Source organism: Euwallacea fornicatus, chromosome 10 (genome assembly GCF_040115645.1).
Source record: "Euwallacea fornicatus isolate EFF26 chromosome 10, ASM4011564v1, whole genome shotgun sequence".
Classification (NCBI taxonomy): Eukaryota; Metazoa; Arthropoda; class Insecta; order Coleoptera; family Curculionidae; genus Euwallacea; species Euwallacea fornicatus.
In genome coordinates, this window is record NC_089550.1 from 2,820,112 (window position 1) to 2,844,578 (window position 24,467).

Consider the following 24,467-nt stretch of genomic DNA (forward strand, 5'->3'; position numbering starts at 1 on the left):
TTTTTTTTATTATTGAAAGAAGTGTATTAGTTCTGTAATTGATCTCAAGTTAAAAAATAAAATTTTGTCCCTTCTCTAACTAATTCTCATTGTGGGTAACATAAAAACATTTCCCTTGTACATACGAGTTGCTCAATGAGAAAATCACTATAATTCATTTTCAGGTAGTCTTACAGAGATTATCTCAAAGACTACTGATTTTCTGTTTTGGTAGAGTATATGTAGCCATGAACTTTACAATTTCATTTACAAAATCTCAAACTGCAAACCATTCATCATATTGCTAAAAGTATGTAGATGACACAGTCAAATTTATCCTTCTCTCATTCCTCTCTATTAATTCTTTTTAAAGTTGTCCCACGCTTAAATTTGCGCTCATCCTGATTTTTCTGACAGATTTATGTATTGAAATTGTGCAGATAATGGAAAAATGGAAAGCAATATCTGTAAGTGTATGTCTTATCTTTATGACAAGTATAATGTTCGCAAATGATGGTTCCTTTTAACTGATGATTTCAAATTGAGGCAAAACAGAAATACACAAGTCAAAAACCACATAATACTTCTTTCCAAAAAGCATCTATTGGAAGTACCTACCTAACTCTACATAAATATTATTCTGATCTGATAAAATTATCAATAAACCCTTTAGATCACCCTTAAAGGCTAAATGAGATCCTACACCCTCCCTCTCAGCTGTTTGAAGGCATTTAAAGTGCACTAACCCCGCCGCTGGGCTCAAATCACCCCTTGATGTGTTGTGGCGAATATAAATAAAATGGAATGTCAGAAATATCGATTGGGCCCTAAGAAGGGAACGAAGGGATGGTTCGCGAGCCAAAAACAATCAATCGACCTCAACTAACGCCTAAAAATAAACGATTTCCAAACATAAACAAGCCGAAAATGTGAATTGAGGCAACTTGAGATATCTGTTTTTATTTACATTCTCTCTTAAAAAGGAGATTTTGAGGTGAAGTTTCGTGGGTCCCCTGAAGGGCTGATTTCAAGAGGGAGTTGGTCACTGAGTCACAGATTTAACGCGAAAAATGGAAATGTTACGCGAATACAGAAAAATTAAAAATAACCACAGCCAAAACAGATGATCAATAAATGGCCATTTTTACACGAATTTTACGTGTTTGAGAGGTGTGCTTGGACTCGATTTGCGGAAGATGATTAATACAAAGGGTACGTTACCTTAAGTTGTTATCCAAGGGTTACATATCTAGAAAAAAACACACTTTTTCACTGATTTTGGGGCCAGTTTTCACGCCCAGTTCGCTCTCGCTTTCGGACTGCCATTGCCGGTCGACGTTGCCAAACGTCGCGCTGAATATTTAATGTGTCTTGAGATAATTTGGGTAATTGGTAATTTTACGTGAACATTTCTAATCGACTAATCATTATGAAAATTATTTGCTTAAATTTGGTGTAATTAAAATTACATTTAATTGAATGTTTTTTTAATACAAATAAAACTTTGACAGGTATAGTGCAACATCGGAAACGTCAAGGTTTATTATGACGGATGTTTATCAATAAATAAAAATCGACTCTCAGCATCTCATTTTATTATCAATTTGCAAAGATATAGAGATGTATTTTAGAGTTGCTGCATTGTGTTAAAATTGGAATTTGTTTGATTCAGTTGCCAAAGTGAAGTGCTGCAAAGCAATGATGGAAGAAGTAGTCGAAAATAATGTAAACTTGTGTTTTTTTCCTTCTTAAATTATGGCTAACCAAAAGAATTAAATTATCAAAAAATCAGAGCTTTATATTTTGAAATTACATATTTATTTCATAACTATAGAAAATACGGTTCCTTTTTTAAATAGTTTCTTTTATTTTCAAAGTTGTTTTATTTTAGGGATTTATTACTGATAGTAATACATTTAACTTCAAAACTAGAATACCCATAAAAAATATCAGATACGACGTGGCACCGTCGCTCTGATCGGTGGCGTCAGCTAGCAGTGACGTATGGAAACTCTGATTCCATAGGAGGGGATAATGTTGGGGAGTTTACGCAATTTATTGATTAAAATGCTATGAATTCGCGCTAATAAATCATAAAGGGATTTAAGGATTTATTAATAAGATCCTTTGCAATGTGCATAGAAATTTCTAAGGTTTTAAATCAAAATTTTCAGTGTACTCTACCGGTTTTGCCAATAATATCAATTGCATTTCAAGCTGTATTTAAATGATCTAAAATTGATTATTTTTAATAGATTTTAGGGGGAATTTTTTCCTTTATCAATATCATATCTTTGACCGAAAGTTTATAGAATTTGTAAGTTTAATATATCAATCTGTCAACAAACATTTCCGGCCCCTTATTTGGAATTTCGAATCAGAAACATAAAGTTATTCATTTGGCGTCTATCTATGAATCGAATCACCTTGAAATACATTAGAATTTGCTTCTGATAGTAGTAGTAAAAATGAGTGGGCATCACGATTTACTTCATAGCACGTGGGTGTTAATGGAGTCCGAATTGGCAATACAATATTAAAGCAATTTCTGTTATCGCCTAATTAAACATAAACAGATTGCGATCACAAAGCAGGATAGCCGCGTGTCGATTTTTATTAAGTTTTAGCAACCATAAACGGTTCTTTTACATTCATTTTTGCTCTATTTAACACCGCCAACACGGCATCTATTGACTTCTATAATTATCATTGCACGCTATGAATAAATCGTATTTATTGACATGGTTACATATTTCATGTTGGCCCACCCACACCATATTAAGCTAAAAAAGAATAAAGCCAAAAAATGAAAACTTGAAGACAAGAATTGGTAATGAGGTTGAGGAAGAAGATTTTAAGCTGGCGCCATCTTTTGATGCGCATTTGACAAAACCTAGATTTTTTATATGAAATAGCGACACCGTAGATTGAGATATCTACTATTTATAAACATTTACTTTCCTAAACATAAAACCAAAAATATTCCCATTCAATTAGCAATAACCACAAAAAATGTGATAAAAATAACATCTTCCCTTTAGTGGTAGACTATCCGTTTGGGGGTTTCCACTTTGGAAGTAAACAAGCTCCTAAAAGCCGGGCCGCAGCCCCATTTCTCGCATAAAACGTTGCCAAACTTTTTTGTCGAATGTAACGTTTTGTTGTTTTTGCATTAACGAGGAGAGGAAGACGCCGGGCGTCGCTTTTAGCGGCGCTGCCGCGACGCGGACGCCAGCCAGCGTCGCAAATTTGAAGAGACTTTATGGCAAAAGTTGGTCTTTTCCCCATATTTTATAGAGTTCGGAAAAATGGAAAATATTTTATGAATTATCTTTCAAGATTTCTAAAAAATTGAGCAAAAGTTATCTGAATTTGAGTTAATCAATTTTTACAACAATGTTTAAATAAAAATTCCTCGAAATCAATTAACTTTCTAGACTCCTTCTCTCATGAAGGGCTACTTCTGGGAGTTAGCAGGGGTTGAATTTATACCCCGCCAACGTCCTAATGATAAAATATTGTCAGAAAGCACTAAAGCCTTATGTAAATACCACCCTTAAGAATATATTACAATGACAGCGAACTAATTTATTTTTAGGAAGATTTTCGGGGGTTAATAAAATACAAAAGAGCTTGTTTACATCGAAGAATTCTGTTTTTCCCTTGGATAACTTAATAATTTTTTATTTAAGAGTTCAATTCAAAAAGATCAATCATCCTCCCTCTCCCAAAAGCCTTGACTATAAAACCCCAACTCATAGGGTCATTTCAGCATCCTTTACTTTTTTATTTACTGGAAATAATCGTTCTGATGAATAGCCTGATATCTATTTTGGTTAACAATCAACTATTCTATGACGCAGCTAAGGGCAGCAATAATGCCGAATCCAACTAATAATAGGCTTATTATACAGCGAGTTATTAATAACGTCCAAAGGGATCATCAATAAAACCCCCCTTTTTCCTCATCCGACTTTTTCCATAGTGGATTTCCCAAGATCACTACAAAAGGGAAGAGTTCCGGTCGGCTTGTCAAACTCCGGAAGCCGGAAGTGACAAGAAGCAAGTAAATGCGCCTCTATGTCAGATATCAATTTTCCAACCCTCTCAGTGAATGTAGGGTGATTAGATATTTTTCGGGAGATATATTCTTGTTTTAAAAATCTTCCTGCTTCCCAAAAATTCATCTACCACATTGACATTGTTTCTTAAATACCCGAAAAGTTAATGACTAGTTAACGATTAGAAGCAAGAAGAACATATCCAAATCGAGAGATCTATTCCCAACCCCAACGCTTACGCAACATGCGGGGTTGTATAAAGTGGCGTGCGGACATAAATAACCCATTAAGGGGTGCACAACAACCCCCGCGGGGATGACAAAGTGTCTTCCCGAGGGATCGGTCATGCAGAAACGGCCCTACTACCCCGACGATATCTTTTTGTCAGCTAAGATCGTAAAATAGATTTGTATCAGCGCTTCTTATTTTGATGAATCGCTACGATGCATCCGGCTCTTGTTTTTGCTTGTTTGAGTCGATTTACAATTTTATTCAAGTCAAGTTTCTTAAAATATAAGCCCTAAAAAAGAAAAAAATCATATCTGTGGTACTTGCTTAAGTTTCGTAAATTCTGGAAAATTAACATTTAACGTTAACTTGACAACTTATTATCCTTTCTGAACAAAATGGCGAATATCAAACATGGAAAGTTCACCTTCATGGTCACAAAATGACTTTTAACTTCCTTAAAAACGATCAGAATTATATTTCAGCAAGCTATATTTCAAATTAAGAACTGGTTCTCCAATGTCCAGTTGGGGAGTGACAATTGTCAGTTTACAACTAGTGGGAAGATGAAGTTATATTCATGCTGGAGTAAACAACCGAACTAAAGAATGGAACATTTCTGTATTCGATAGAATATTTTAACTGAGGATTAGTCTTAAATACTAATTTCTACACATGAAGTTAATGCTCTCAACGAACCCCAGGACGAAACCTTCAGATATAGAAATGTAGACATTAACATGTATTGGATCCTGGAAATAATGGTGAATGCGATATGATGATAAACATCTTATAATGAAAAAAGTAACACTTTTATTATTTTTTTGATGGATTTTGATAGATGCATTAAAATATGATTAAAAAATACCTCTATGTATCTTTACTATATAATAGAATGGTCTCAGGCTTTGCACATGATGGCGAATGCGCGCAGTGAGGACTAAGAACTGTGGAATTTATGTTTGTTTTTTTTAAATTAAATAATTCCAATATAAAGACAGATCTATCTAGTGATTATTGAAATTGTTATCCGAACATCGATGTAATGTGGAATAAGTATAAATCTGGGTTTTTATTATAAAATCCTATAAATATAATTGAACATTTTTTAAAATCAATTAACTGAAAAAGAAGCGTTTCTTTGCTTTCTGGACATAATGTTGGATGGAACGAATGACTATTCCAACATTGAAATTTGTAGATGGTAAAAACCAAATTTATAATGTCTTCAAAATAGAATTCTAATTAGTAAGAAAGTGTTATTTTGTAGTGAGAATTATTTGGTAGCGATTTCTTATTACACTCTTACAGAATTTTGGAAATTTTGGAACGCAAATACTTTGCGAAAATCTAAACACCGTCGCACAAATGTTGTCAAAATGTAACTTAAAAATCTCAATAGTGTTTTATAAATTTCTTAATGTCTCAATACTTTAAAAGTACCTCCTAGTTCCACACAATCGTAAGAGTTTAAAAATGTATCAAAATCCCCAATAATTTTACAAAATTTCGTAATTTTTTTGGAAAATTCGAAAAGTCAAGAAAAAAACGACTTTTCATATAAGTAAGAAATATTACCCCAAGAACTATAAATTGTATTTAAAAAAATCAAGAACATCTCAAACTGCTTCAGAGAAACTCAAAAAAACTGTTAAAATGCGTTGCCTCCAAAATTCCAAATCCTGTAACCATATAGAAAATCATAGTAGAAACCTTGAGAAACTCTTGATAAGAAATCTCAAGGAATCAAGAGGATTTCCAAATCGATGCAAATATCATTTTTGTAAATTTACAAACCAATCTCAAGGATTTTTGTTCAAATTTTAAAGTAAAATAGTTTCGTTAATGATTTTTCCAATAGTTAGAAACAATTTTAGAATTATTACTTTTCCTGCGAATATTGGATATTCCCTTCTAGATTTAAACCCCATAGGAATATTTCACATACAAACCATGAAATCTCTTGAAAGCAGTTTATTTACCCCCCTACTGAAGGGAAAAATAAATCTTCCCATATACCCATAGAAAACTACATTAACTAATATGTGATTTAATCAACTTTCGTTCGGATTGTTCGAGCGATTTATCCGATACTCGAGGAGATTTCTGGTTCGCCCCCCATTGAGAGCCCGGTCATTCATATCCATAATGTCTAACATAGATATATGGGAGGTCGTTTAGATCTCTCTCTGCAAGACCAGAAATTTCTTTCTCTAATATGAGACTGTCAACAGTGTCAGTTCTGACGATAAAATCGACACAAGTAATTTCAGATATTGCCCCCCCTCCATGCATGCAATCTGACAAATTTGAGTGATGATAAGACTTCCCCTCTTAGGCGAATTGATGCTTTAGCATCGGAACAACTTTCCTAGACATTGCCCGATTATGATGTAACGAAAAGGCATTTTCTGTATGAATTATTTATAAAGGGGTGGCTAATCCTCAATTGTCTAGAAGCAATTCTAAAACCAAAATATTGCCCTATAGAGTAACATCTTGGATGTGAACCAATTAGCAATTATCGCTACATATACAAAGGGCCTATTAATAAGGGTCGTGACAACGCGAGCACGAGGAGCCTATTATTATTTGTAATACTGAGTCTCTCGCTAACGATGTCGTAATAATAATTATTATTAGTCGAGTTGTTAATCTAATAAACCGACCCTTGTAATCGATGTTAGTTTATCCCCTTGTGCCAGGGGGTTGATATTTATGACGACTAAGTACTACGTTCGGGATTTTTTTTAAATGTAGAGCGCCGTGTGACGAGTGCTTTTATGTTGACTTCGTTAATTCTGCTGATGGAAATCTATATAAGTTTTGCGTTCAATAGATTTTGTAGACAAAAGTTTTTATGCAACACTATTTCGTTACCGAAAATATTGGGGAATTGCCAGGCCGCCTCTTCGGCGCCTCGGATTGGCGCCGTTCAGCTGCCTCACTTCGTGTATCTCCAATCGCGAGATAGGCCCCACATATTCGGCTACAATCCAAAGTGGGGTGAGCGGAAATTCCTCCAGATTTTAAAATTTGAACTGTTATTTAAGGAATTACACCGTAAATTCCTCAGATACCGTTGTTTAAATTTTGGATGAAAGAGACTTCCCATAAATCTAATCGACGTACCCCAAATCTAAAGTGTGTTGAAAAACCAAAGAGTGTCGCAAAAGACTCAAAAGTCTCTCATTAGTTTCCCCAAAAGTTTATAATTATTTGATATGTATGAGCAAAAGATACTTGAGGAGGGTTGACAGTTTTTCGATTACTAATGTTTACAAGTGTCAGGGGTGTGTTAGAGGAAAAATATTTTCTGATATGTCTGAAGAATATCTCATAACCTCTTTAAAGAATTATGGAAATTTGTCAATAAATGAAATGCCTTTGCATAAAGTTTGAAGAATCACTAATCTTTAGAAAGATGTCTGAAAGAACACAAAATATTGCGAGAATTCATATTCGTATCTTTAAAATAAAACTCACAGTTTTTGACTCGTACTTTAAGTAAAGTTGGTTCCGAGAGAAGTATCTCGATTCATGTAATTTGAATTTGAGCTAACTTTAATTAACCTGAATGTGTCCAAGTTGTTTTAAGTAGCAAAAATAAATGTCAAAACTACATAGGGTGTCTGTCAAGTTTGCCAAAATTGCAAAACGTGGGCATCGCACTCCTTGGAAAATTTTTTGAAAATATCGAAAAGCTTCAGTTTATCCGACTGATTTCAGTTATAATATTAAAAATGGATTTCTCCAATACGGTTCTGACACATCGAAAATGCAATCTTGGGCAACTCTGTTTTCGAACTCTATTTTCGACAAAGAAGCATCAAATATCAAGTACTCCTGTATGGTAAAAATTAAAAAAAAGTATCAGAACCTTGTCTTTGGGGATTTATAGAACTTGTCCAGATGATGAATGCGATGTATTTTTGGTCTGATATAATGATTCTACTGGCTGTTGAGATGTCGGCGTTAAAAACTTCAAAACTGGTATTCCAACACTATAAATTTGAGAACATATCATCAGTTGCAACTATAATTTTGACAAAGAACCCTTCAAAAAGTGGAAACAATGACGAATTTAAAGGTACACCTTAAATCTAAATATACAGAGAACTGCTTGGTGGAAATACCTATTAAAAAATCCAAATCCAATTATGGAATAATGAAGATTTTTATCTATTATAATATTATATATGAACACACTAATAAATGTCGACGTTTTCTCAAAATCAAGACCAATCTACCACCGTCCACCCGAAATCCAAGCCGCCTCGTTGGCCAGGCAGCATCCCCTCGTCAGCCAATGGGGAGGCTGCCCCACAACGAGAGATAAAATTATAATCCGGAATAGTTTTATTTGGCTTATTTATGGATGTTTTCGCTTCTGTTATTCGTTCGACGATGGGGCGCTTGGAAAATGACATTTGTCAAAATAACAAAGCGGCGCACGATATAGAAAAAGTTATTTTGTTTTATGACCCGAGATAGTTTTTATGGACGGAAAACACAGAAAAAGTTTCGGGGGAAATTAAAGAGGGAAAAAGAATCTGATATGCGAGACCATTTTCTATCATTATTTATGTTATGTATTAGCTACCCACCCATTATCCAAAAGGATAATTGAAGATACAGCAACAATACTGAATAAGTAAATGGTTCGCAACACATACAATTTTCTAATACCTGTGTATTTTAATTCTGATTTAAATTTTGTCATCTTTTTGGAATATCAAATCACTAATAATAGAATACTCTATATGTAATGGATCGTTCTTTTTGTAATATAGTGCACACTATAGAATATAATTGGAAAATAAAAAAAATATTATTTTGGCTGCTCTGTGCGTTAACAATGTATTTCTTGACGTGATGGTGAATACAATTTACCATCGATATTGCAGGTTTCTGCTTCAAGAACCCGCAAGATATTGATCTATAACGTCAATAAGGATGAAAAATAGGAAGAGAATTGTAATTTTACCATTGGTTTTTCGCAACTTCGGATAACGTCCCGAAGATGTCACTACTTATCGTTTTTAAATAATTTCTTGGAAATAAATCAAAGTAAAGGCGGTAACTTTGTATAGAAAGTAATTTCCATGAAAATCAAGACGCTCATTAATGCTTGGCTTTGTTTCTATGGAAATAATATTCTTGATAAATTTAACTGCGCGTAGATTTTTTTTATCACTAATGAGGAAGTCTCGATTACTTCATTTGTCGTTAAGATTTTGAAGTAAGTTACTTATAATTTTGATTTTCTTTAATCTATTATTCTTTACCATGTGATGTGTTAATTACTTTACCAAACGATTGAAAAACTATTTCTAATCGTATATTCAAAATTGGTAATGTTTAAAATCGTGAAATCATAATGGCGCAAAACATATTTTTGTGAAAATACTATAAGAATAGAAATTTAAAAGAGAAAGGTGCTCATGGTTTTCCGTGGAGTTTAGCATTTAAAGGACTTCTTCAATGATTAATTATTAAGCAGAGGGCGTATTGGAGCCATTCTGAAATATCGAAATCGGCCAAATAAAGTAAAATCACTTAATTTTGAGGATTCCTGGAAATCAATTTAATGCAACAGAATTAGGTTTCAGCCTATCAAAATACGGTATTTTTGTTTTGGTGCGTATAATGCAAAAACTCCTTCTCTTCGCTCGTGACTTAAGTGTGTCTTGTGCTACCAGTTCTCATGGTAACCTTGGTCAGTAGAAGTGACTGTACTCTTCGGTGACGAATGAAACAGTACGCGTAATAGTGTATTTTTATTCTACCATGTGTAACATCGTTATTAAACTCGACTTGCAATAACAGGATTTGTTTAGTATGTGTTAAACAATTTACAGTTGCACGTTCCTACTTCAATCACCAATTTTATCAGGTAAATACTGCAAGAGAAAGTGAGAATTTATCTGACCCAACACAGGAACATTTTCACGCCACTACAATAGTCTATATGGAGAAAAACGGCAATGATGTACAAACTCTTCATTATTTGGATTTTAACGATAAAGCACGTGCAAGCAGAATATATCCCTCCAGGGCCTCAATACAGGTGCCCCAAGGAAAAGTTATTGCTCCACCCCTGCACTTGTGATGTAGAAACTGACCAAGGGATATGGGTCAGCTGCAACAACACCAATCTGGCCAGCATGAGCCTGGCTTTGGGCAATTTGGCTACGTTCGAGCTTCCATTGGAGGTTTTGACTATAAGCAATTGTCATATTGGTAAGATTTAGCTGTAATGCGTGGGTCAAGGATTTTATTTATGGGCAGATGCTGCGATTGCGCCAGTAAAGAATGCGATTAATTTATCTAGTTGCAACAGCTAAGTATATGCATGACACCAACATTTTTTATCTCTCTAGGTATGCATACATATGTATGTATAAAAAGGTGAAAAGTGTATGGATATGCAGGAAAATATCGCAAATGTTCGCGAAATTGTATGTGTCTGAAGTTTCATAAAGCCAAAAACGCTATGCTTAAAATTACTGCATTCTTAAGACTTCCAGAACCTAGAAAGACGACATTAACAGATCTTAAAAATGCAAAACTATCTAAATGTTTTTGAACACTTGAATATATACGAGTCGTTCAAGTTTAAGATATTTTGATAGCAATTTTCTCCTTCCTTTCCTCGTACTTAATAAACTCCTTGTGCCATAAGAAACTTTACATCTAACACAATTAATGTGGATTAAAATTAATTAAAACCCACTCGTTTCAGGGAGACTTTTCGGTAGTCTTTTGTTCAAACTGAAACTTCGGATATTACGGATCGCGGAGACTCCTTTGGAAGTAATTGATGAGTTCGCCTTTTTGGGGGTGAATGCCACCCTGAACGAGCTGCACGTCGTTAATTCGAGTTTGCTGGAATTCCCCCGGGCCGCCCTTAAGGTAAGTTGAAAAATTCGCCCTACGGAATGTGTATATGTCGACAATTTTATTCACAATAAAATAAAGGGCCGTCTCGGGGCGACAATCCGACAGTATTTCAGCTGCGGCAGCGAAATCTCTCCGCTGACACTTATTGGAAGTAATAACTCATATACCTTAAAGGGCGAACTTGGAAACTCGGAAAGACCGGAATTTATTAGGTGCAATTCGTTAAAAAGTACTTGGAGATAGTCTGCCAGGTAGAGACAAGAAGAATTATTAAATAGCGGGGATTTATCTAGTGTCAGTCGAGCTCGAAAGGGCTTAGACCTAAAAAAGGAGTAGGACCCTGTGTTTCATTGTTTCGAGCAGCTCAAAAGGACCTTTTTGGGCATAATTTGCCTTTGTCCAGAGGTGCGATAAATTCATTTGCTTGCATCAAGATATATAGAAATGCCAAGTTTCGAGGATTTGAACTCATCAAAGAGAAACAAATGCCAGTGATGCTATAATATGGTATGATACCATGTAGTATTCGGTCGGCCGATTGATAATATTAAGGGAATTAAGAGTTCGTTTCGATAAGTGCAATATACTGTTTTAGATTGCCTGCACCAAAGTGCATGATTTTTGAAATATTCCTTCCCCACTGATATCAGGCATGATCGTCTTTGATGACCTTTTAAGTTTTTATGAGAGCACAGTTATTTATCAATGTATGTCCGCCACTGGTAAGTCACCACAAAATTTATACATATTTCCTGAATCTGATTTGAAAAATTGCTGCGGAAACATACTATTTCCTCTCCCGATCTGTAATTAAAATTGCACGTGTAATTATTGCGTTTTTTCGAAATATAATTGCTTCGAGGTCGCTGTTTTATCCCAAACGCATTTGCGCCCCATCCATAATTTAACAGTTTCGTTTCACCAAATTCCCATTAGTTTCGATCCGCACATAAATTGTATATATGTTATTTTATTTATTTATTTATTATACACTGTGCTATGACATGTAGCGCATACAGTGCACAATATGCTTGCAACAACAGAACCTACATCTAGTTAAAATGTATATAAATTCATGAAGAACCAACAATGGCCATAAATAAATATCGCCAAGAAATAATGAGTTTACGCAAGATGTTTGCTGTATTAAATTACAGCGAACTATTTTCGTCGATCGATTTCTTTAAATGAAATAGCTCCGGGACTGAAAATTGAACAATGAAGAGCCTTAAGAACGTTTCGAAACAGTAAAATTTCAAGTTGTGAAAGTGAAACCCGACTTGGAAATCGACATGAAAACTCACATACATTTTAATTCACGAATCGTTCTAAAAAGGTTTTTAACTTGCAAGGAAATGTAGTAATTATTAATCATTTCAAAATCACACATTTTTTAGCCTTCTGGTGACTCGAGAGAAACTAAAATTTCAACATAAAATTGAGATATGTTCGGTTCAATTGAAAAGTGTTTCATGAGACTGCAAATGCCGTTTCAAAGGTTTTTATCACTGAAAGTAGGGATTTTTCGAAGACTTAAGTACAAAGTCTGAAATGGCGCATCTGTAAGGTGTGAACCTACAAATAATACAATTTAAATTCTAGAACCCAAACGAAAACTGATGGAGAACCCTGCTTTCGCAGTCAGCGAAGGCTCCTTGTGTCTTTTAATCTCCGTTTAATGTTAAAGCTTTTTCTCGGACCTACAATAACCAAACGCGATGACTTTTCTCCTGCCCTTAATGGGACACATAAACAGCACGATAAGGAAAATGAGGGCGCACCGTATGGCCCATACAAGGGTTGAATGTTAGTAAACAAAATGTTTGCCAGTTAAAATAACCGCTTTGTGCTTAAGCTTAATGGTGTTTTCCGAACGGCCCCCTATCATTATTGCCCGACTCCAAAGGAGTAATTAGAGACTTCTTACTTTTCCAAGGGGATAAATTCTTCCGCATTCTCCCCCGAAAAATCCGGCCATCGATATTCAGTACACAGGGCCATAAAACCCTTGGGTCCTGTTGCCCTGCTCTAAATCGAAAACTCTTATTACCGAATAATCCCCATTACTTTCCATATCCGATCAATTTTTAATATCGTTAGATTCCGGGGTAAATAAAAAGGAGAAACGAAAAACGGTTTATCGAGGGTGAAGTTTAAATCATATTGTAGAATATTGAATTTGATTTATGGATGCTGTTTCACCATATTGTTATATAATAGAGATTTGGGACGCCTCTGCATGGCCCTCAAGGGCATTAGTGATGACGTAATACATAAGAGCCTCAAAGCTAACAATTTAACTTCCACGTATCTCTGGGGATTTCCCTTGGAGATATTTTTTTTGTCAGAGAACAATTTCCACGAGTAAATACAACGAAAAAATAAATCTCTCCCTTTATCTCCGTTTTTATTCTGTTTTCCATTTCCAAGCAAGGATTTACACACTGTTTATTGTGACGATCCCTCTCATTGGATAATGCCCGAGTGGATTTAAAGCTTTCTCTTGCAAATATTCCAGATACTGGGGAATTTAACCGTGCTCAACATCGACGGACATCACATGAGTGACCTCCCTAAAGACTCGTTTTTCGAGAGCGAATTGAGCGGTAAACTGCTCAAACTTCACATAGTCAACGGAAATCTCAGTACCCCACCCATAGAGGCATTGCAGCCACTCAGGTATGTCGTAAAAGCCTGGCACAACTCGGAATAGAGTTTAAAGGTTTATTTTTAGGAAATTGAAGACGCTAGACCTGCACGGAAATCAGCTCAAGGAGCTCAAGCGGAATCAATTTAAGGGCTTAAGAGACGTAGAAATTCTGGATTTGAGCTTTAACAATATCCCGAAAATCGACTCGAGCCACTTGTCGGATTTGACGAAGATGGCCTGGCTTAATGTGTCGCATAATAGTCTGAAGGAACTTACTAGGTTAGTTCAGGTTAGTTGGGCTCAATCAAAATACCAGACGAAGTCGACGACTCTTCACTGGATGTGGGAGCTTCTATAAGGACCTGAACACACAAAGACTGAAAATCATCGTTAGCTCTTATTAGGGATCCATACGCATTTGCACAATAACAATTTCCTACAAAATGTGATTTTAAAAACTGAGCCTTCATCATTTAAAATACTTTATGAATTCGAAGACATTATGTAAATTATCGCTCATAAAATTTAATGAGCAACTAGGATTACAATGAGGTATACTGTTAGTTGCGAGATTGTTCAGGTATTTTTATGTGCAGAGTTTATGTACTATTCTATTGAGCAGTTTAAAAGCGTTCGTAGGGTTTTGTAACCTTCCGTAACGGAATTTCAATTTCAGAAGCTTTGCAAAATTTTGTTTGTTATTTGAAAAAAAAAAAAAAAGAGTATATATAGTGTAGTGTAATGAACTGAAACAGCAAATAAACCGCACTAAATATTCATATTCTCCGGCGCATGAATATTAATTAGTAACAAATATTATTATTAATATACAGGCATATGGGTGTCCTCTCCAAAAAAATTATTATTGTTTATGATGCAAAGAATCAAATGAAATTTCTATAATACATTTATACTACACGTACCGCAATTAAAACATTTTCGCGATACATATTTGCCCTGGGATCGCTTATAGCCCGAATGCGAAGTGAATAAAATTGCGTAAGCAAATTAAAATAGCCATATTGGAGGGAAAAATGAGTTTAAATGGATTTTCCGTACACAAAACAACAAACATGGTATTCGTTTTTAAAAACTTAATTTAGATTGAATCGCTGATGAATAAAACAGAAACAAAAAGAAAAAAAAAAAACATATTCAGCGTTGCCGCCATAAAATCGCTGAATAGCTCCACACGAACGGGAGGTTCTCTTAGATTTACTTATATCTAGCCCTGGGCATGAAACAAGTCTTTGACTATTTTGTTTTCTAGGGGTGCCTTTGCCAGGAACACTGTGCTTAAAGTGTTAAACATGTCATTTAATCAGATAAAAAAGTTGGATCAGAACTCTTTCCGAGGAATGAGGTTTTTGCGCCGTCTCTTCCTGTCCGACAATTTAATTTCCGATGTCGGTCGCGGGACTTTCAGCTCTCTTCAGAGGATCGGCACCATCGATTTGGCCCGGAATTCGATCAAGAAGATCGATTATCAGATGTTCTTCCAGCTAAATTTTGCCGAAGTAAGTTTTGGCGGCATTCAGAAGCTCGACATCATTTCGACTCGTTGCAGCTACTGGACGTATCCGAGAACCAAGTGACCGAAATTGAAAAATTAGCTTTCAAAGATATCTACTTGACCGATATTAACTTGTCTAAGAACCAGATCAGTACAATTGAAAATGGAGCTTTTGAGAACTGCGCGAACATTTCTAAGCTGGATTTATCTCATAATCAGCTAAGGGAGCTGCCCAAGAGGGCTTTTGATGAGACTACTTATGCCACTGAGTTGCAGTTTTCCTACAACTTCTTCAGCAGTTTAGACCAGGTTTAAGCGGTGATTTTTCTAGACTCTAATAACTATTAAAATTCTCATAGGTTCCTTTGCACAATATGACCGGAATTAAGATCCTGAATGTGTCTCACAACTCCATCGAAAGCGTTCCGAAGAAAACCTTCCCAAAGCTCTACGAACTGCACACGATTGACTTGTCCTACAACAATTTGTCTGGTAAAACATTCAGAAAATGACAAATGGGAGAGATGGAACAACAATTAAAATTCCTTGCAGATATATTTAATTCGGTATTCCAAACGCTGTTTTCCTTAAGAACGTTGGATCTGAGCCATAACTCTTTGGAGTCCATTAAGCCGAGCACTTTTGGGGCTCTGCCTACCCTTTTAAAGCTGGATATGAGTTACAACAAGTTGGAAAATATAGCCAGGAGCGCGCTTACGAGGTAACGCCAATATTTCCAGGCCGTATGATGGATTTATTGCTTGCATTTCGCCTCGAAATTGAAGTTCACGTTTGCATTCCAATTTATGGAAATTCAATTGATTAGGTGTAGTTTCACGTTACTGCTCGGGCAAATTTGACAACAATAATTTCCTATTTGACAAAGAATTCTACATAATATTTAGATTGGCCAGTACGAGAGAGCTGATCCTTCACCACAACAACTTATCGACCTTATTCATACTACCAATTTCCACCTCTCATCTCGATCTTTCCCACAACGACTTCGAGCATATACCCGCAAAGCTGTGGCCGACAATGAACTCTCTTTTGAGTCTCGATTTGAGTTTCAATTCTCTTGGTGACAATCTGGAACAGGGGAGCTTCGCCAGTTTGTTGACCCTTCAGAGGTAAGTCTGATTATTCAGCCACTTATGCTGATTAATGTGCATGGGCTTAAAGTGTCAACTGAATGTGGCCGCAATACCTGAAGCCCTTGATACTTGTATAGTAAATCGAGAAAGTTTTACTATATAGTTGTCGAAACTTCCAGATTGAACCTGAGCTATAATCAATTGACGCAACCTCCGTGGGTGTCCATAAGTGAACTGACAGCGCTGCAGTATCTCTATTTACAGGTAATTATAATAGCATGACTAGTAAGTGAGTAAGTTTGAAGTTCGACTAAATGGCAACACAGTGTTATGCTTTTGTTTTTCAAAGGAGTATGCGTCCTGATGAAAATAATATGACGTACGTCGTAAGCAAGATCTATATCAACATGAATACTAAAAAAGTATCGAAAAATTAGTGTTTAGGGAATTCGCCAAGAAAACAGTGACGAGTATCGCTCATGAAACTTTTCAAAAATTGTCGTTGAGTAACGGGGCGAAGTTTTTCATGAATTTTTCACATTTTCATTCCAATCTCAGCACGCCGCTGTCTTTTTTGAAACCTCGAACAGAGAGTAAAATGGTTTAATATTCTGTGGGGTTTCAAATGTGAGTGATGTGCATATTTAGTTCCTCAAAGCTTTCACGCATTTCTCAGCCCTAATATAGGTCGGGAACAGGAAAAAATCGCAACAATTCCCAGGAAAACTCCAAGCTGCAAAGTAGTCTTAACTTAAGACAGACCCGGAAAGCGTTTGACGAAACATGTTTGCGTTGTTGCCGTTTGTAGATAATTTTCTCCTATTCTCACATTTTCTTACATGCCAGGGCAATAATCTGACGAAACTGACTCGAAACGCGTTCGGAAAAATGCCGGTCATGTTCGAACTGGACCTCTCGGACAACAACATCAGCAACGTGAGCTCGAGGGCATTTGAGGGCCTGCTCCAGCTCATCCATCTGAAAATGGGCAACAATAACATCAGCGTCATTCCGAACGGGGCATTCCAAGGTAAGTGCACTTCGCACAAAGGGCCGAAAACGTTAACTATGAAGGACCTGATTGTTGGGACAGAGATTGAGTTTACGTTCGCTGCAACGGAAATCAAATTGCTGTCCGAAGTAAGGACTTCAGTCCGGATTATAAATAGTACTTAGTTCGTGGTGCAAAGGCAATTTATTTTGGCGTCTAGTAATTTGGGAATTTTGTAGGTTTGGTTTCCATGACCGATTTGGATCTATCCCGAAACAGACTTGTTAAGCTGGATAACAAAACGAACGGGGCGTTCGAGGATTGCCTGTCTCTAGAGCGAGTACGTTCTATGCATTCAAGTTATCTCTATAAGTACCAGCTGAGCTGATATTTTTTTCAGTTGAATTTGAGCCACAATAAAATAACCTTTATAACGCGAAAAATGTTCCCGAGCAACCCTTATGTCCCGTACAAGCTGAGAGACATTGATCTGTCCCACAATTCTATCCCGGTAATAACCCACGATCTGACCTTTGGAACGGGGAAATTGGAAAAACTTAATATGAGCCATAACGCCATTGCGGATATCAGGAAAGGTAAGAAAATGGAATTTGTGGACATATCGATAAGGGAGAATTACGTCGGTTTGAAAGATCGCAAACGATTGAGTTTAACGACCCGAATTCGTTGTGAGGGAAGTTCAAAAGGTGGCAACATTGAATAATTAATACGTTAGTTTCTACACAGATTTGCTCAAGACTGCGATATTTTTAACATTTAAATCAGTGCTACGCCATTGATATTCGTAAGTTCAGCTAGATAACTCGAAAAATCCTCAATAACTTCTTTAATAATTCATTACAATTCATTACATTCAACAAGTGGGGATGATTCGAGAGCGCTTTTCTATTGACTACAAAAATTGTTTATGAATTGAACATGTTCACATTGAAAAATTTGCTACAAATTTGTGGAACAGTTCTACGCGACTGCTTTGTGGACGCGCCTTTTCGTCTGAATTACGCTGATAAAATCAATTTGCCGCGAACGAATATTTCTTAATTTCAACAATAAGGCCCCAGATTATAAACCTAACACTCGCAATAGTCAAAATAAAAGTGTATCGCACTGTACATATACCTTTCAATAAACAAGTGACACAACTTTTTAGGTGTAATTGGCAACTTGACCCTTCTAAAATCTCTCGATCTCTCCCACAACAAACTACACGACCTAACGAGTGATCCAGACTTTTTTCGGCTTCCTTCCAACCTTTCCAGGCTCGTCCTGACCGGCAACGAACTGGACAAGCTCCCCTGGACGCATTTAAAAAACTCGACCCATTTGCGATCGCTGGACATAAAGGAAAATCGTCTGGACAAAATTGGGCCAGAGGCCACCGGCATGATTACAAAGGGTGTCCTTGTGATGTTGCAGGGAAATCCCGTGCATTGCGACTGCTTTTTACGTCCTTTGCTGCGACATTTTTTTGGTCAGTTGGATCTAGATTCGGTGTACCAGGAGATCACCTGTGCAAGTCCAGCGCATTTAGAAGGGAGGAAATTGCACTTGCTCAGTGAGGAACTACTCACTTGTCCGTCTAATATTAATACTACCAAAATTTTGGACGGTTCTGAAGGGGATTTCAACGTTTTACCTGATTTGAGGTTCCGTGGAGTCACTGTGTACGGTTTTGTATATAATAAAGTTTGAAAAAGCACGAAATTTACGGCAGATTCGTAGGAAGAAAAATATGCTGAAGGCAAAATGGCGCGTGATGAAGCAGGATGACATCGCCGACACGTCGCTTTTCATAAGGAACATTCAAAATCCTCTGGATATAGTTTTCCAGACGACTTTGCCGTACTTTAAGAGAGTGCTGGAAGTCGACTTAGGTCAAACGATAAAAGCGAACGAAACTTTGGTGGAGAAAAGCTATCAGATCTGTATTGTGGCCAAAACAAGTAAGGATAGTGTACGGAAGTTTTATCCAGAACAATGTCGGGATTTGGATAAAGGCGCCGTTTCCGGATGCAGGAGTCTTTTGTATCCGGCAAATAGCCGACTATTGGTCGTTGTTGCGGTTGTGCTGTTGATTGAGAGATATGATTTTATAGCCTAAATATACGTTGTTGTTACTTTTAATGTATTTTTATTTGTTCAGCCATAAAAAGACGTTTCCGATATCATTGCGCATTATAAACAGAAAATCAAGCCGCAGGAGATCGCTGCAAGGCAGTTTAATAAATAATGTCTAGATTCCCATCCAAGCACTCCCATTAGAGCGCCATCAATCGAGTCATTGATCTATATAATTAGCGACAATATAATTAGTAAGTTCTTAATGCGACTTTCGATTGATCTTCGTCTGCCTGCATCGGCAATTTTCGCAGTCTCATAGCGACCGACGGGTGGATGAAAGGACTTATTAATGACCTCAGGGTCTTTCCAGTAATTGGATGTTTTAGGTGAGGTTTTCTTTTCAAATATACGGGTTATTAGAGACGATGATTTAGCCGGTTTTTCTCCTAATCCCTTATACCTACCGACAGCCAAGTTTTGAATTTGGTCGTTAATTATGATCTTGAAAATGTGACCTTTAGATGTGTTAAAGGCACATTTTGCTAGTTAGAAAATTTCAACGTTTTCCCTTCGTCTAGGGCTTACGTGGTTTTATAATACCATCAAATCGGCTGTTTCCCCGCCACTGTTATCAGTTCACTTGCAAATACGATGCGAAATAATACGATATTCCCATTGCTATTGCCCAAATAAAGTAAGAGCATCGTATTATATATACGATAAAGTAAGTTTACCATTTACAGGCATAATTTAGAAGAGAATTTTCCTAGAAATTCATTGGCGCAGCATACCAATTCCCGTAATTAATTTTTTTTTAATGATGTCTTCGTGTAAGGACTGTGATCTGTAGTGTCATCTAATGAGGTTTCGGCACGCCACACTTTATTCACCAATTAAATTGAAAATTTTACCGTTTACATACGATATTTAGAGATATTTTTCCAGAAATTCTTCGGTGCGTTCGACTTAGCCTAGTTCCGAAAATTCGAATTCCCCAACCATCTATAAGCTTTTGGGCCGTTAAAAAAATATCTGACAATTTTCAATTCACAGAAGGGGTTCCAATTACTGTAAGTTTCAAAGGGGTTCAATCAAAAGTTCAAATAGTCACGCCATCAATGAAAGAACACAGTTCCTGTTTATTCTCTTGTTTTACAAACTTTTCTGCAAGCTTGGTACTGCTGTAACCAAGGATGTAGGGAAAGAAGATAAGATTAAATTTGAAACTTGAAGCCCCCTCGGCCTCTCTACAATTAACTGAAGTTTCTTCACAATCCCGCATGGCCGACACCTGATAATACTAACGAACAGAAGAGGTTATATTCAGTAAACTAACTGTTACGCGCTTCTCTAGAATGGTGTCGCTAATTAATTAGGAAACGAATTACCCGCCGATACCCATTTTTCATTGTTCCCGAGATATTGCGGTCGCTAATTATAGACAAACTGGGAACCTCATTTACGTAACTGTTTTCGGGCGATGGTACCCGATAAAGAACATATGCGAGGTTTGAGTCGGGGAATGAAAAACTACGAAATCTGATTCGAGTTATCTGCCTAATTACCTCGTTTAATGATTTTTTATCACGAAATGACCGAGTAATGAGGCCGTTTATTGAATAATGCTCATAATATGGAGTGATAGGGCAAAAAAAAGAGCAACGAACCAACCAATTAACAGAAATGCTATTCGTGTTGGATGCGCTCTCTGTATTCGTATTATGGAATTTTATTTTTATAAAGGAGTGATTAGTGCTTTTAATTACCTTTATTATGGTAAACATTATGTTACAATGATGCACAGCATAGATGCTATTTTGTTGCTATAAAACGAGTATACGAAACATGTTGGAAACATGGGAGAGGGCGCTGAGCGCGCACACCCCCCCTCACTGCTGGAACGCTTTATACACCTTAAACGAAACGTTTCCGGATTTATCTTCACATGCATAATTTTTTTGTTTGAAAAACCACCTCCCTGAGATTTGTTAACAGATTTTCTTGACATACTCTGCAACAGTGGTCCTGTTAGGGCATTCTTAGTCATTTGTTACCCGTATTTTAAGCATTATGATATGTCGTCGTCATCTTCCCAACTCAACTCGACAAAGAAAATGTCCATCCTAAGATATGCATGTGGCAGCCTAAAACCAACAACAATAATCGTCACTCAAGTAAAAAATGGAAACAACAACCACATAAAGCAAATCTCATTTTTCCAACGGTCCCACCATCGAATTAACACCTCTGACATTACACCGCGACCATCAAGGTAAACCAAAACCCACTCCGACGAGTGTGTGTTGTGTGTCTTTAGCGCGGTACCATTACCATTGCAACCAGTAGTACCATTTCGGCCGCGTCGGTACCACAATGGCAACCAATGTATGAGCGAAGTGAACTGGCCTGAAATCGGTACGGTAGCCAACATTTCACTTTCAAATTGTTGGTACTTTTACGTCTAGAGATTGTTGCGATCTGTTCATCAGGGTGGCTGGCTGCGAAACTGGGCCATTTGTGCGCGACGTTTGCATACGAAAATGAAGGTTCTTATTGGTGCTGTGTGGTGTTGTCTTGTGGTGGCGAAATGTGTTGCAAAAGGTGAGTACCGGAGGTCGATGGTGATGGCATCTGATTGTATGGGAAAAAGAGATGAAAGCGCTTTTGAGCACTTGATTGTTTCATTATATGTTTCATCGATGTTCGTTATACTTTCACAATATCTCAAAAGCGAAAGAAATTTACACAACAAAGTCCTGCAGATTTCGAAGAATTTTAAACAGGTTGTTCACTTGAGATGAGGTCACCAGTCCGTAGCTAAAATTGATCACTTGATGGGATAGGAGGTAAATTGGCCGCAAATTGGCCAATCAAGTTGTCAAATGGCAGGTTCTTCAGTCAAATTATTATGAGTTACAAATTAAGTAAATATATGTAATTGAGAACTATGTAAATTCTAAATGGTACTAAACTTCTCCATCCATTGAAAACGGTGGCTAATTGTTTAAACACGTTAATGGAAATTCAGGGATAAGTTTTATGGTAAATTATGGTAATTAGACCTAGGCACCAGTCTCCAATCATATGAGAGTTAAGCAGAGATGAGAGACATTACAAAAGAAGACTCTTCTTTTTGACGCACCCTGTATACCTTCATACATACATAATGTATAAAGTACAGGGTGCCTCGTATAAGGATATGACCATGTAACCACAATTTATCTATCTCTGCCTTGCACACTATTTTGCACATATCTCTGTCTCTGTCTTACTCATATCTTCTTAAGGAATGAGCTCTCAAGTCGATATGTATAACAAGTTTTAATTTTTCAATACTGGGTCTTTTCAATTTAAAAAAGTAAAAATAAATTTTAATGTAGATTACACCGCTTTTTTAAACGTAGGTTTCCTCAGATTTTACTCAAACCTCAAATTGGAAAAGTGAACCGAGTTCCGCCTTATTCTCCTTATACTACATTTTTAATGACGATTTTTGCATATTTTGAAATCGTAAAGGAAGATAATTGTACTGGATTTTCAATAAATTATGGTATTTTGATGTTTGGTCACGGAAACGCGAGGAAATGGATTTGAAAGCGGCGATGTTTTAAATTCGTTTTCAAGTCCCCACTGGAACGCCGTAGTTCTCTTATGGCGACAAGACAAAAACATTTTTGTATTTACCGACAACAGACGGGATCCGAAATTGTTGTCAAATTTGCAGACAAAACAGAAATGAGACACTAAAGTCTCCAAAATGTAGCCGTTTTGTCCTAAAATTGTCGAAAAACATGAAGGTATTGTTTTGTTATGAGCCCGACATAACGAATAGGATTCTGCGGATGAGCGAAGCGAGGTCAAGAAATATGACATGAATCTCATAAAATAGCATTTTCTATCGAGTTTGAAGCATTGATTTTTCCAATATGGTTGGATGAAGAACAAATTACAAGAAATTGGTACATATACATTTGGAAGCGTTAAATCTGTATTCAGTATTTCCAGACCTGCGTTAGTGGTTGCTAGACCCAGTTGATAATTTAGCTATGAAATGGACGTACCCATATCATTATCTAACTAGCCACGAAGTGAAATCTGTTTTGTGATCAGTTTTCGCCAGAAACTGCCATTTTATTTGTAAAAATTAGGAAAAAATAATTAAGTTAGGCGTTAAATTTTATTTATCGATATTTATAATTTCTTTAAAACAGGTTTTTACATGATTGAAAAGTTAGCAAAAGGGAAAAAGTAACCTTATTTCTTTTGGCATGCCGTTACATCGACAGAACGATGATCGTTCAAATAGATATTTTTCAATAAACACCAATAAATTCACTGTAAACCAGAGCAGCTGTCTAAATTCAATCGCTGGTTCAAAGTTGTAAAGTAGAGAACGAAAGAGATTGTTTATAGACTGCATTGTATAATAGATAATCTGTTGAATGGCTTAAAGATTGTTAATTTATCCCTAGAAAATGGAAAAGAGCACTTGTAAAATTAATTTATATAATGCTATTCCACTGTTTTTAAAGCCCAAGGAGCTTGTCGTAAACTTCAAACTCGTAAGTCTCGATTGCACGAATAATCGTCGTTTGACATAAAAAAACATCGCGATTCGGGGTCACTGGTCTCTAATTATTAGACGACAGCATTACACCTTTCACAATTCACTCACCAAATTACATGAAGAAATCAATTAAGATACATTAAACCTATCAGCCACTCATCGGGAAACCTCTTTTTCAACATGTCAAACATAAGAATGGCATCAATACAAGAACCGGCGTATGCATGCACTCGAAAAAATCTTAATCACATCCCATTATAAACGAATTCGGGTCCAGTTAGTTGTTTTTTTCCAATTTGATTGATCGGACAAATATAAAGTACCGTTAAAAGTTTCGTATATATGCATATGTGTGTAAACTTCTTGCGATTGTGTGCTCGTCGGACCGACAAGGAATGA

General features: G+C 36.5%; 3 protein-coding genes across 9 annotated transcripts in view; 2 read left to right on the forward strand and 1 right to left on the reverse strand.

Moving 5' to 3' along the window:
* The window catches only part of rhea (Talin_middle and talin-RS domain-containing protein rhea), a 26,668-nt gene extending 25,328 nt beyond the window's left edge, over positions 1-1,340 (reverse strand). For 5 of the 6 annotated variants that reach the window (XM_066286533.1, XM_066286532.1, XM_066286529.1 and 2 more), the window contains exon 1: positions 1,201-1,340. The gene's annotated coding sequence lies outside the window, so the exon portion shown is untranslated. The remainder of the gene's footprint in view (positions 1-1,200) is intronic. The other variant, XM_066286531.1, reaches the window with a different exon arrangement.
* Positions 1,341-9,984: 8,644 nt separating this feature from the next.
* conv (convoluted) lies at positions 9,985-19,564 on the forward strand. 2 transcript variants are annotated; one of them, XM_066286578.1, is made up of 16 exons: positions 9,985-10,107; positions 10,165-10,511; positions 11,014-11,183; positions 13,690-13,850; positions 13,906-14,100; positions 15,092-15,338; positions 15,389-15,643; positions 15,694-15,826; positions 15,887-16,055; positions 16,240-16,464; positions 16,608-16,692; positions 17,275-17,458; positions 17,659-17,759; positions 17,820-18,015; positions 18,591-19,104; positions 19,163-19,564. In XM_066286578.1, exons 2-16 carry the CDS (start codon positions 10,256-10,258, stop codon positions 19,539-19,541), a joined length of 3,270 nt encoding a protein of 1,089 aa, XP_066142675.1. In that variant the 5' UTR covers positions 9,985-10,107; positions 10,165-10,255; the 3' UTR covers positions 19,542-19,564. The 2 variants fall into 2 exon arrangements, with proteins under 2 accessions (XP_066142675.1, XP_066142674.1); XM_066286577.1 differs by having other exon boundaries at positions 9,985-10,511.
* Positions 19,565-21,844: 2,280 nt separating this feature from the next.
* Positions 21,845-24,467, forward strand: part of qsm (Zona pelucida superfamily protein qsm) — a 29,038-nt gene continuing 26,415 nt past the window's right edge. Inside the window, exon 1 of the mRNA XM_066286557.1 lies at positions 21,845-22,102. Coding sequence (XP_066142654.1) covers positions 22,042-22,102 — 61 coding nt within the window. The 5' untranslated portion in view covers positions 21,845-22,041. The remainder of the gene's footprint in view (positions 22,103-24,467) is intronic.

What these genes read in the sequence shown, in the direction of transcription:
- conv (XM_066286577.1), top strand. Translation starts at nt 10,256, where the DNA reads ATGATGTACAAACTCTTCATTATTTGGATTTTAACGATAAAGCACGTG. An exon ending in TCTTCAGCAGTTTAGACCAG is followed by an intron (nt 15,644 to 15,693) that starts GTTTAAGCGGTG and finishes AAATTCTCATAG; the next exon opens with GTTCCTTTGCACAATATGAC. An exon ending in ATTGCCTGTCTCTAGAGCGA is followed by an intron (nt 17,760 to 17,819) that starts GTACGTTCTATG and finishes TATTTTTTTCAG; the next exon opens with TTGAATTTGAGCCACAATAA.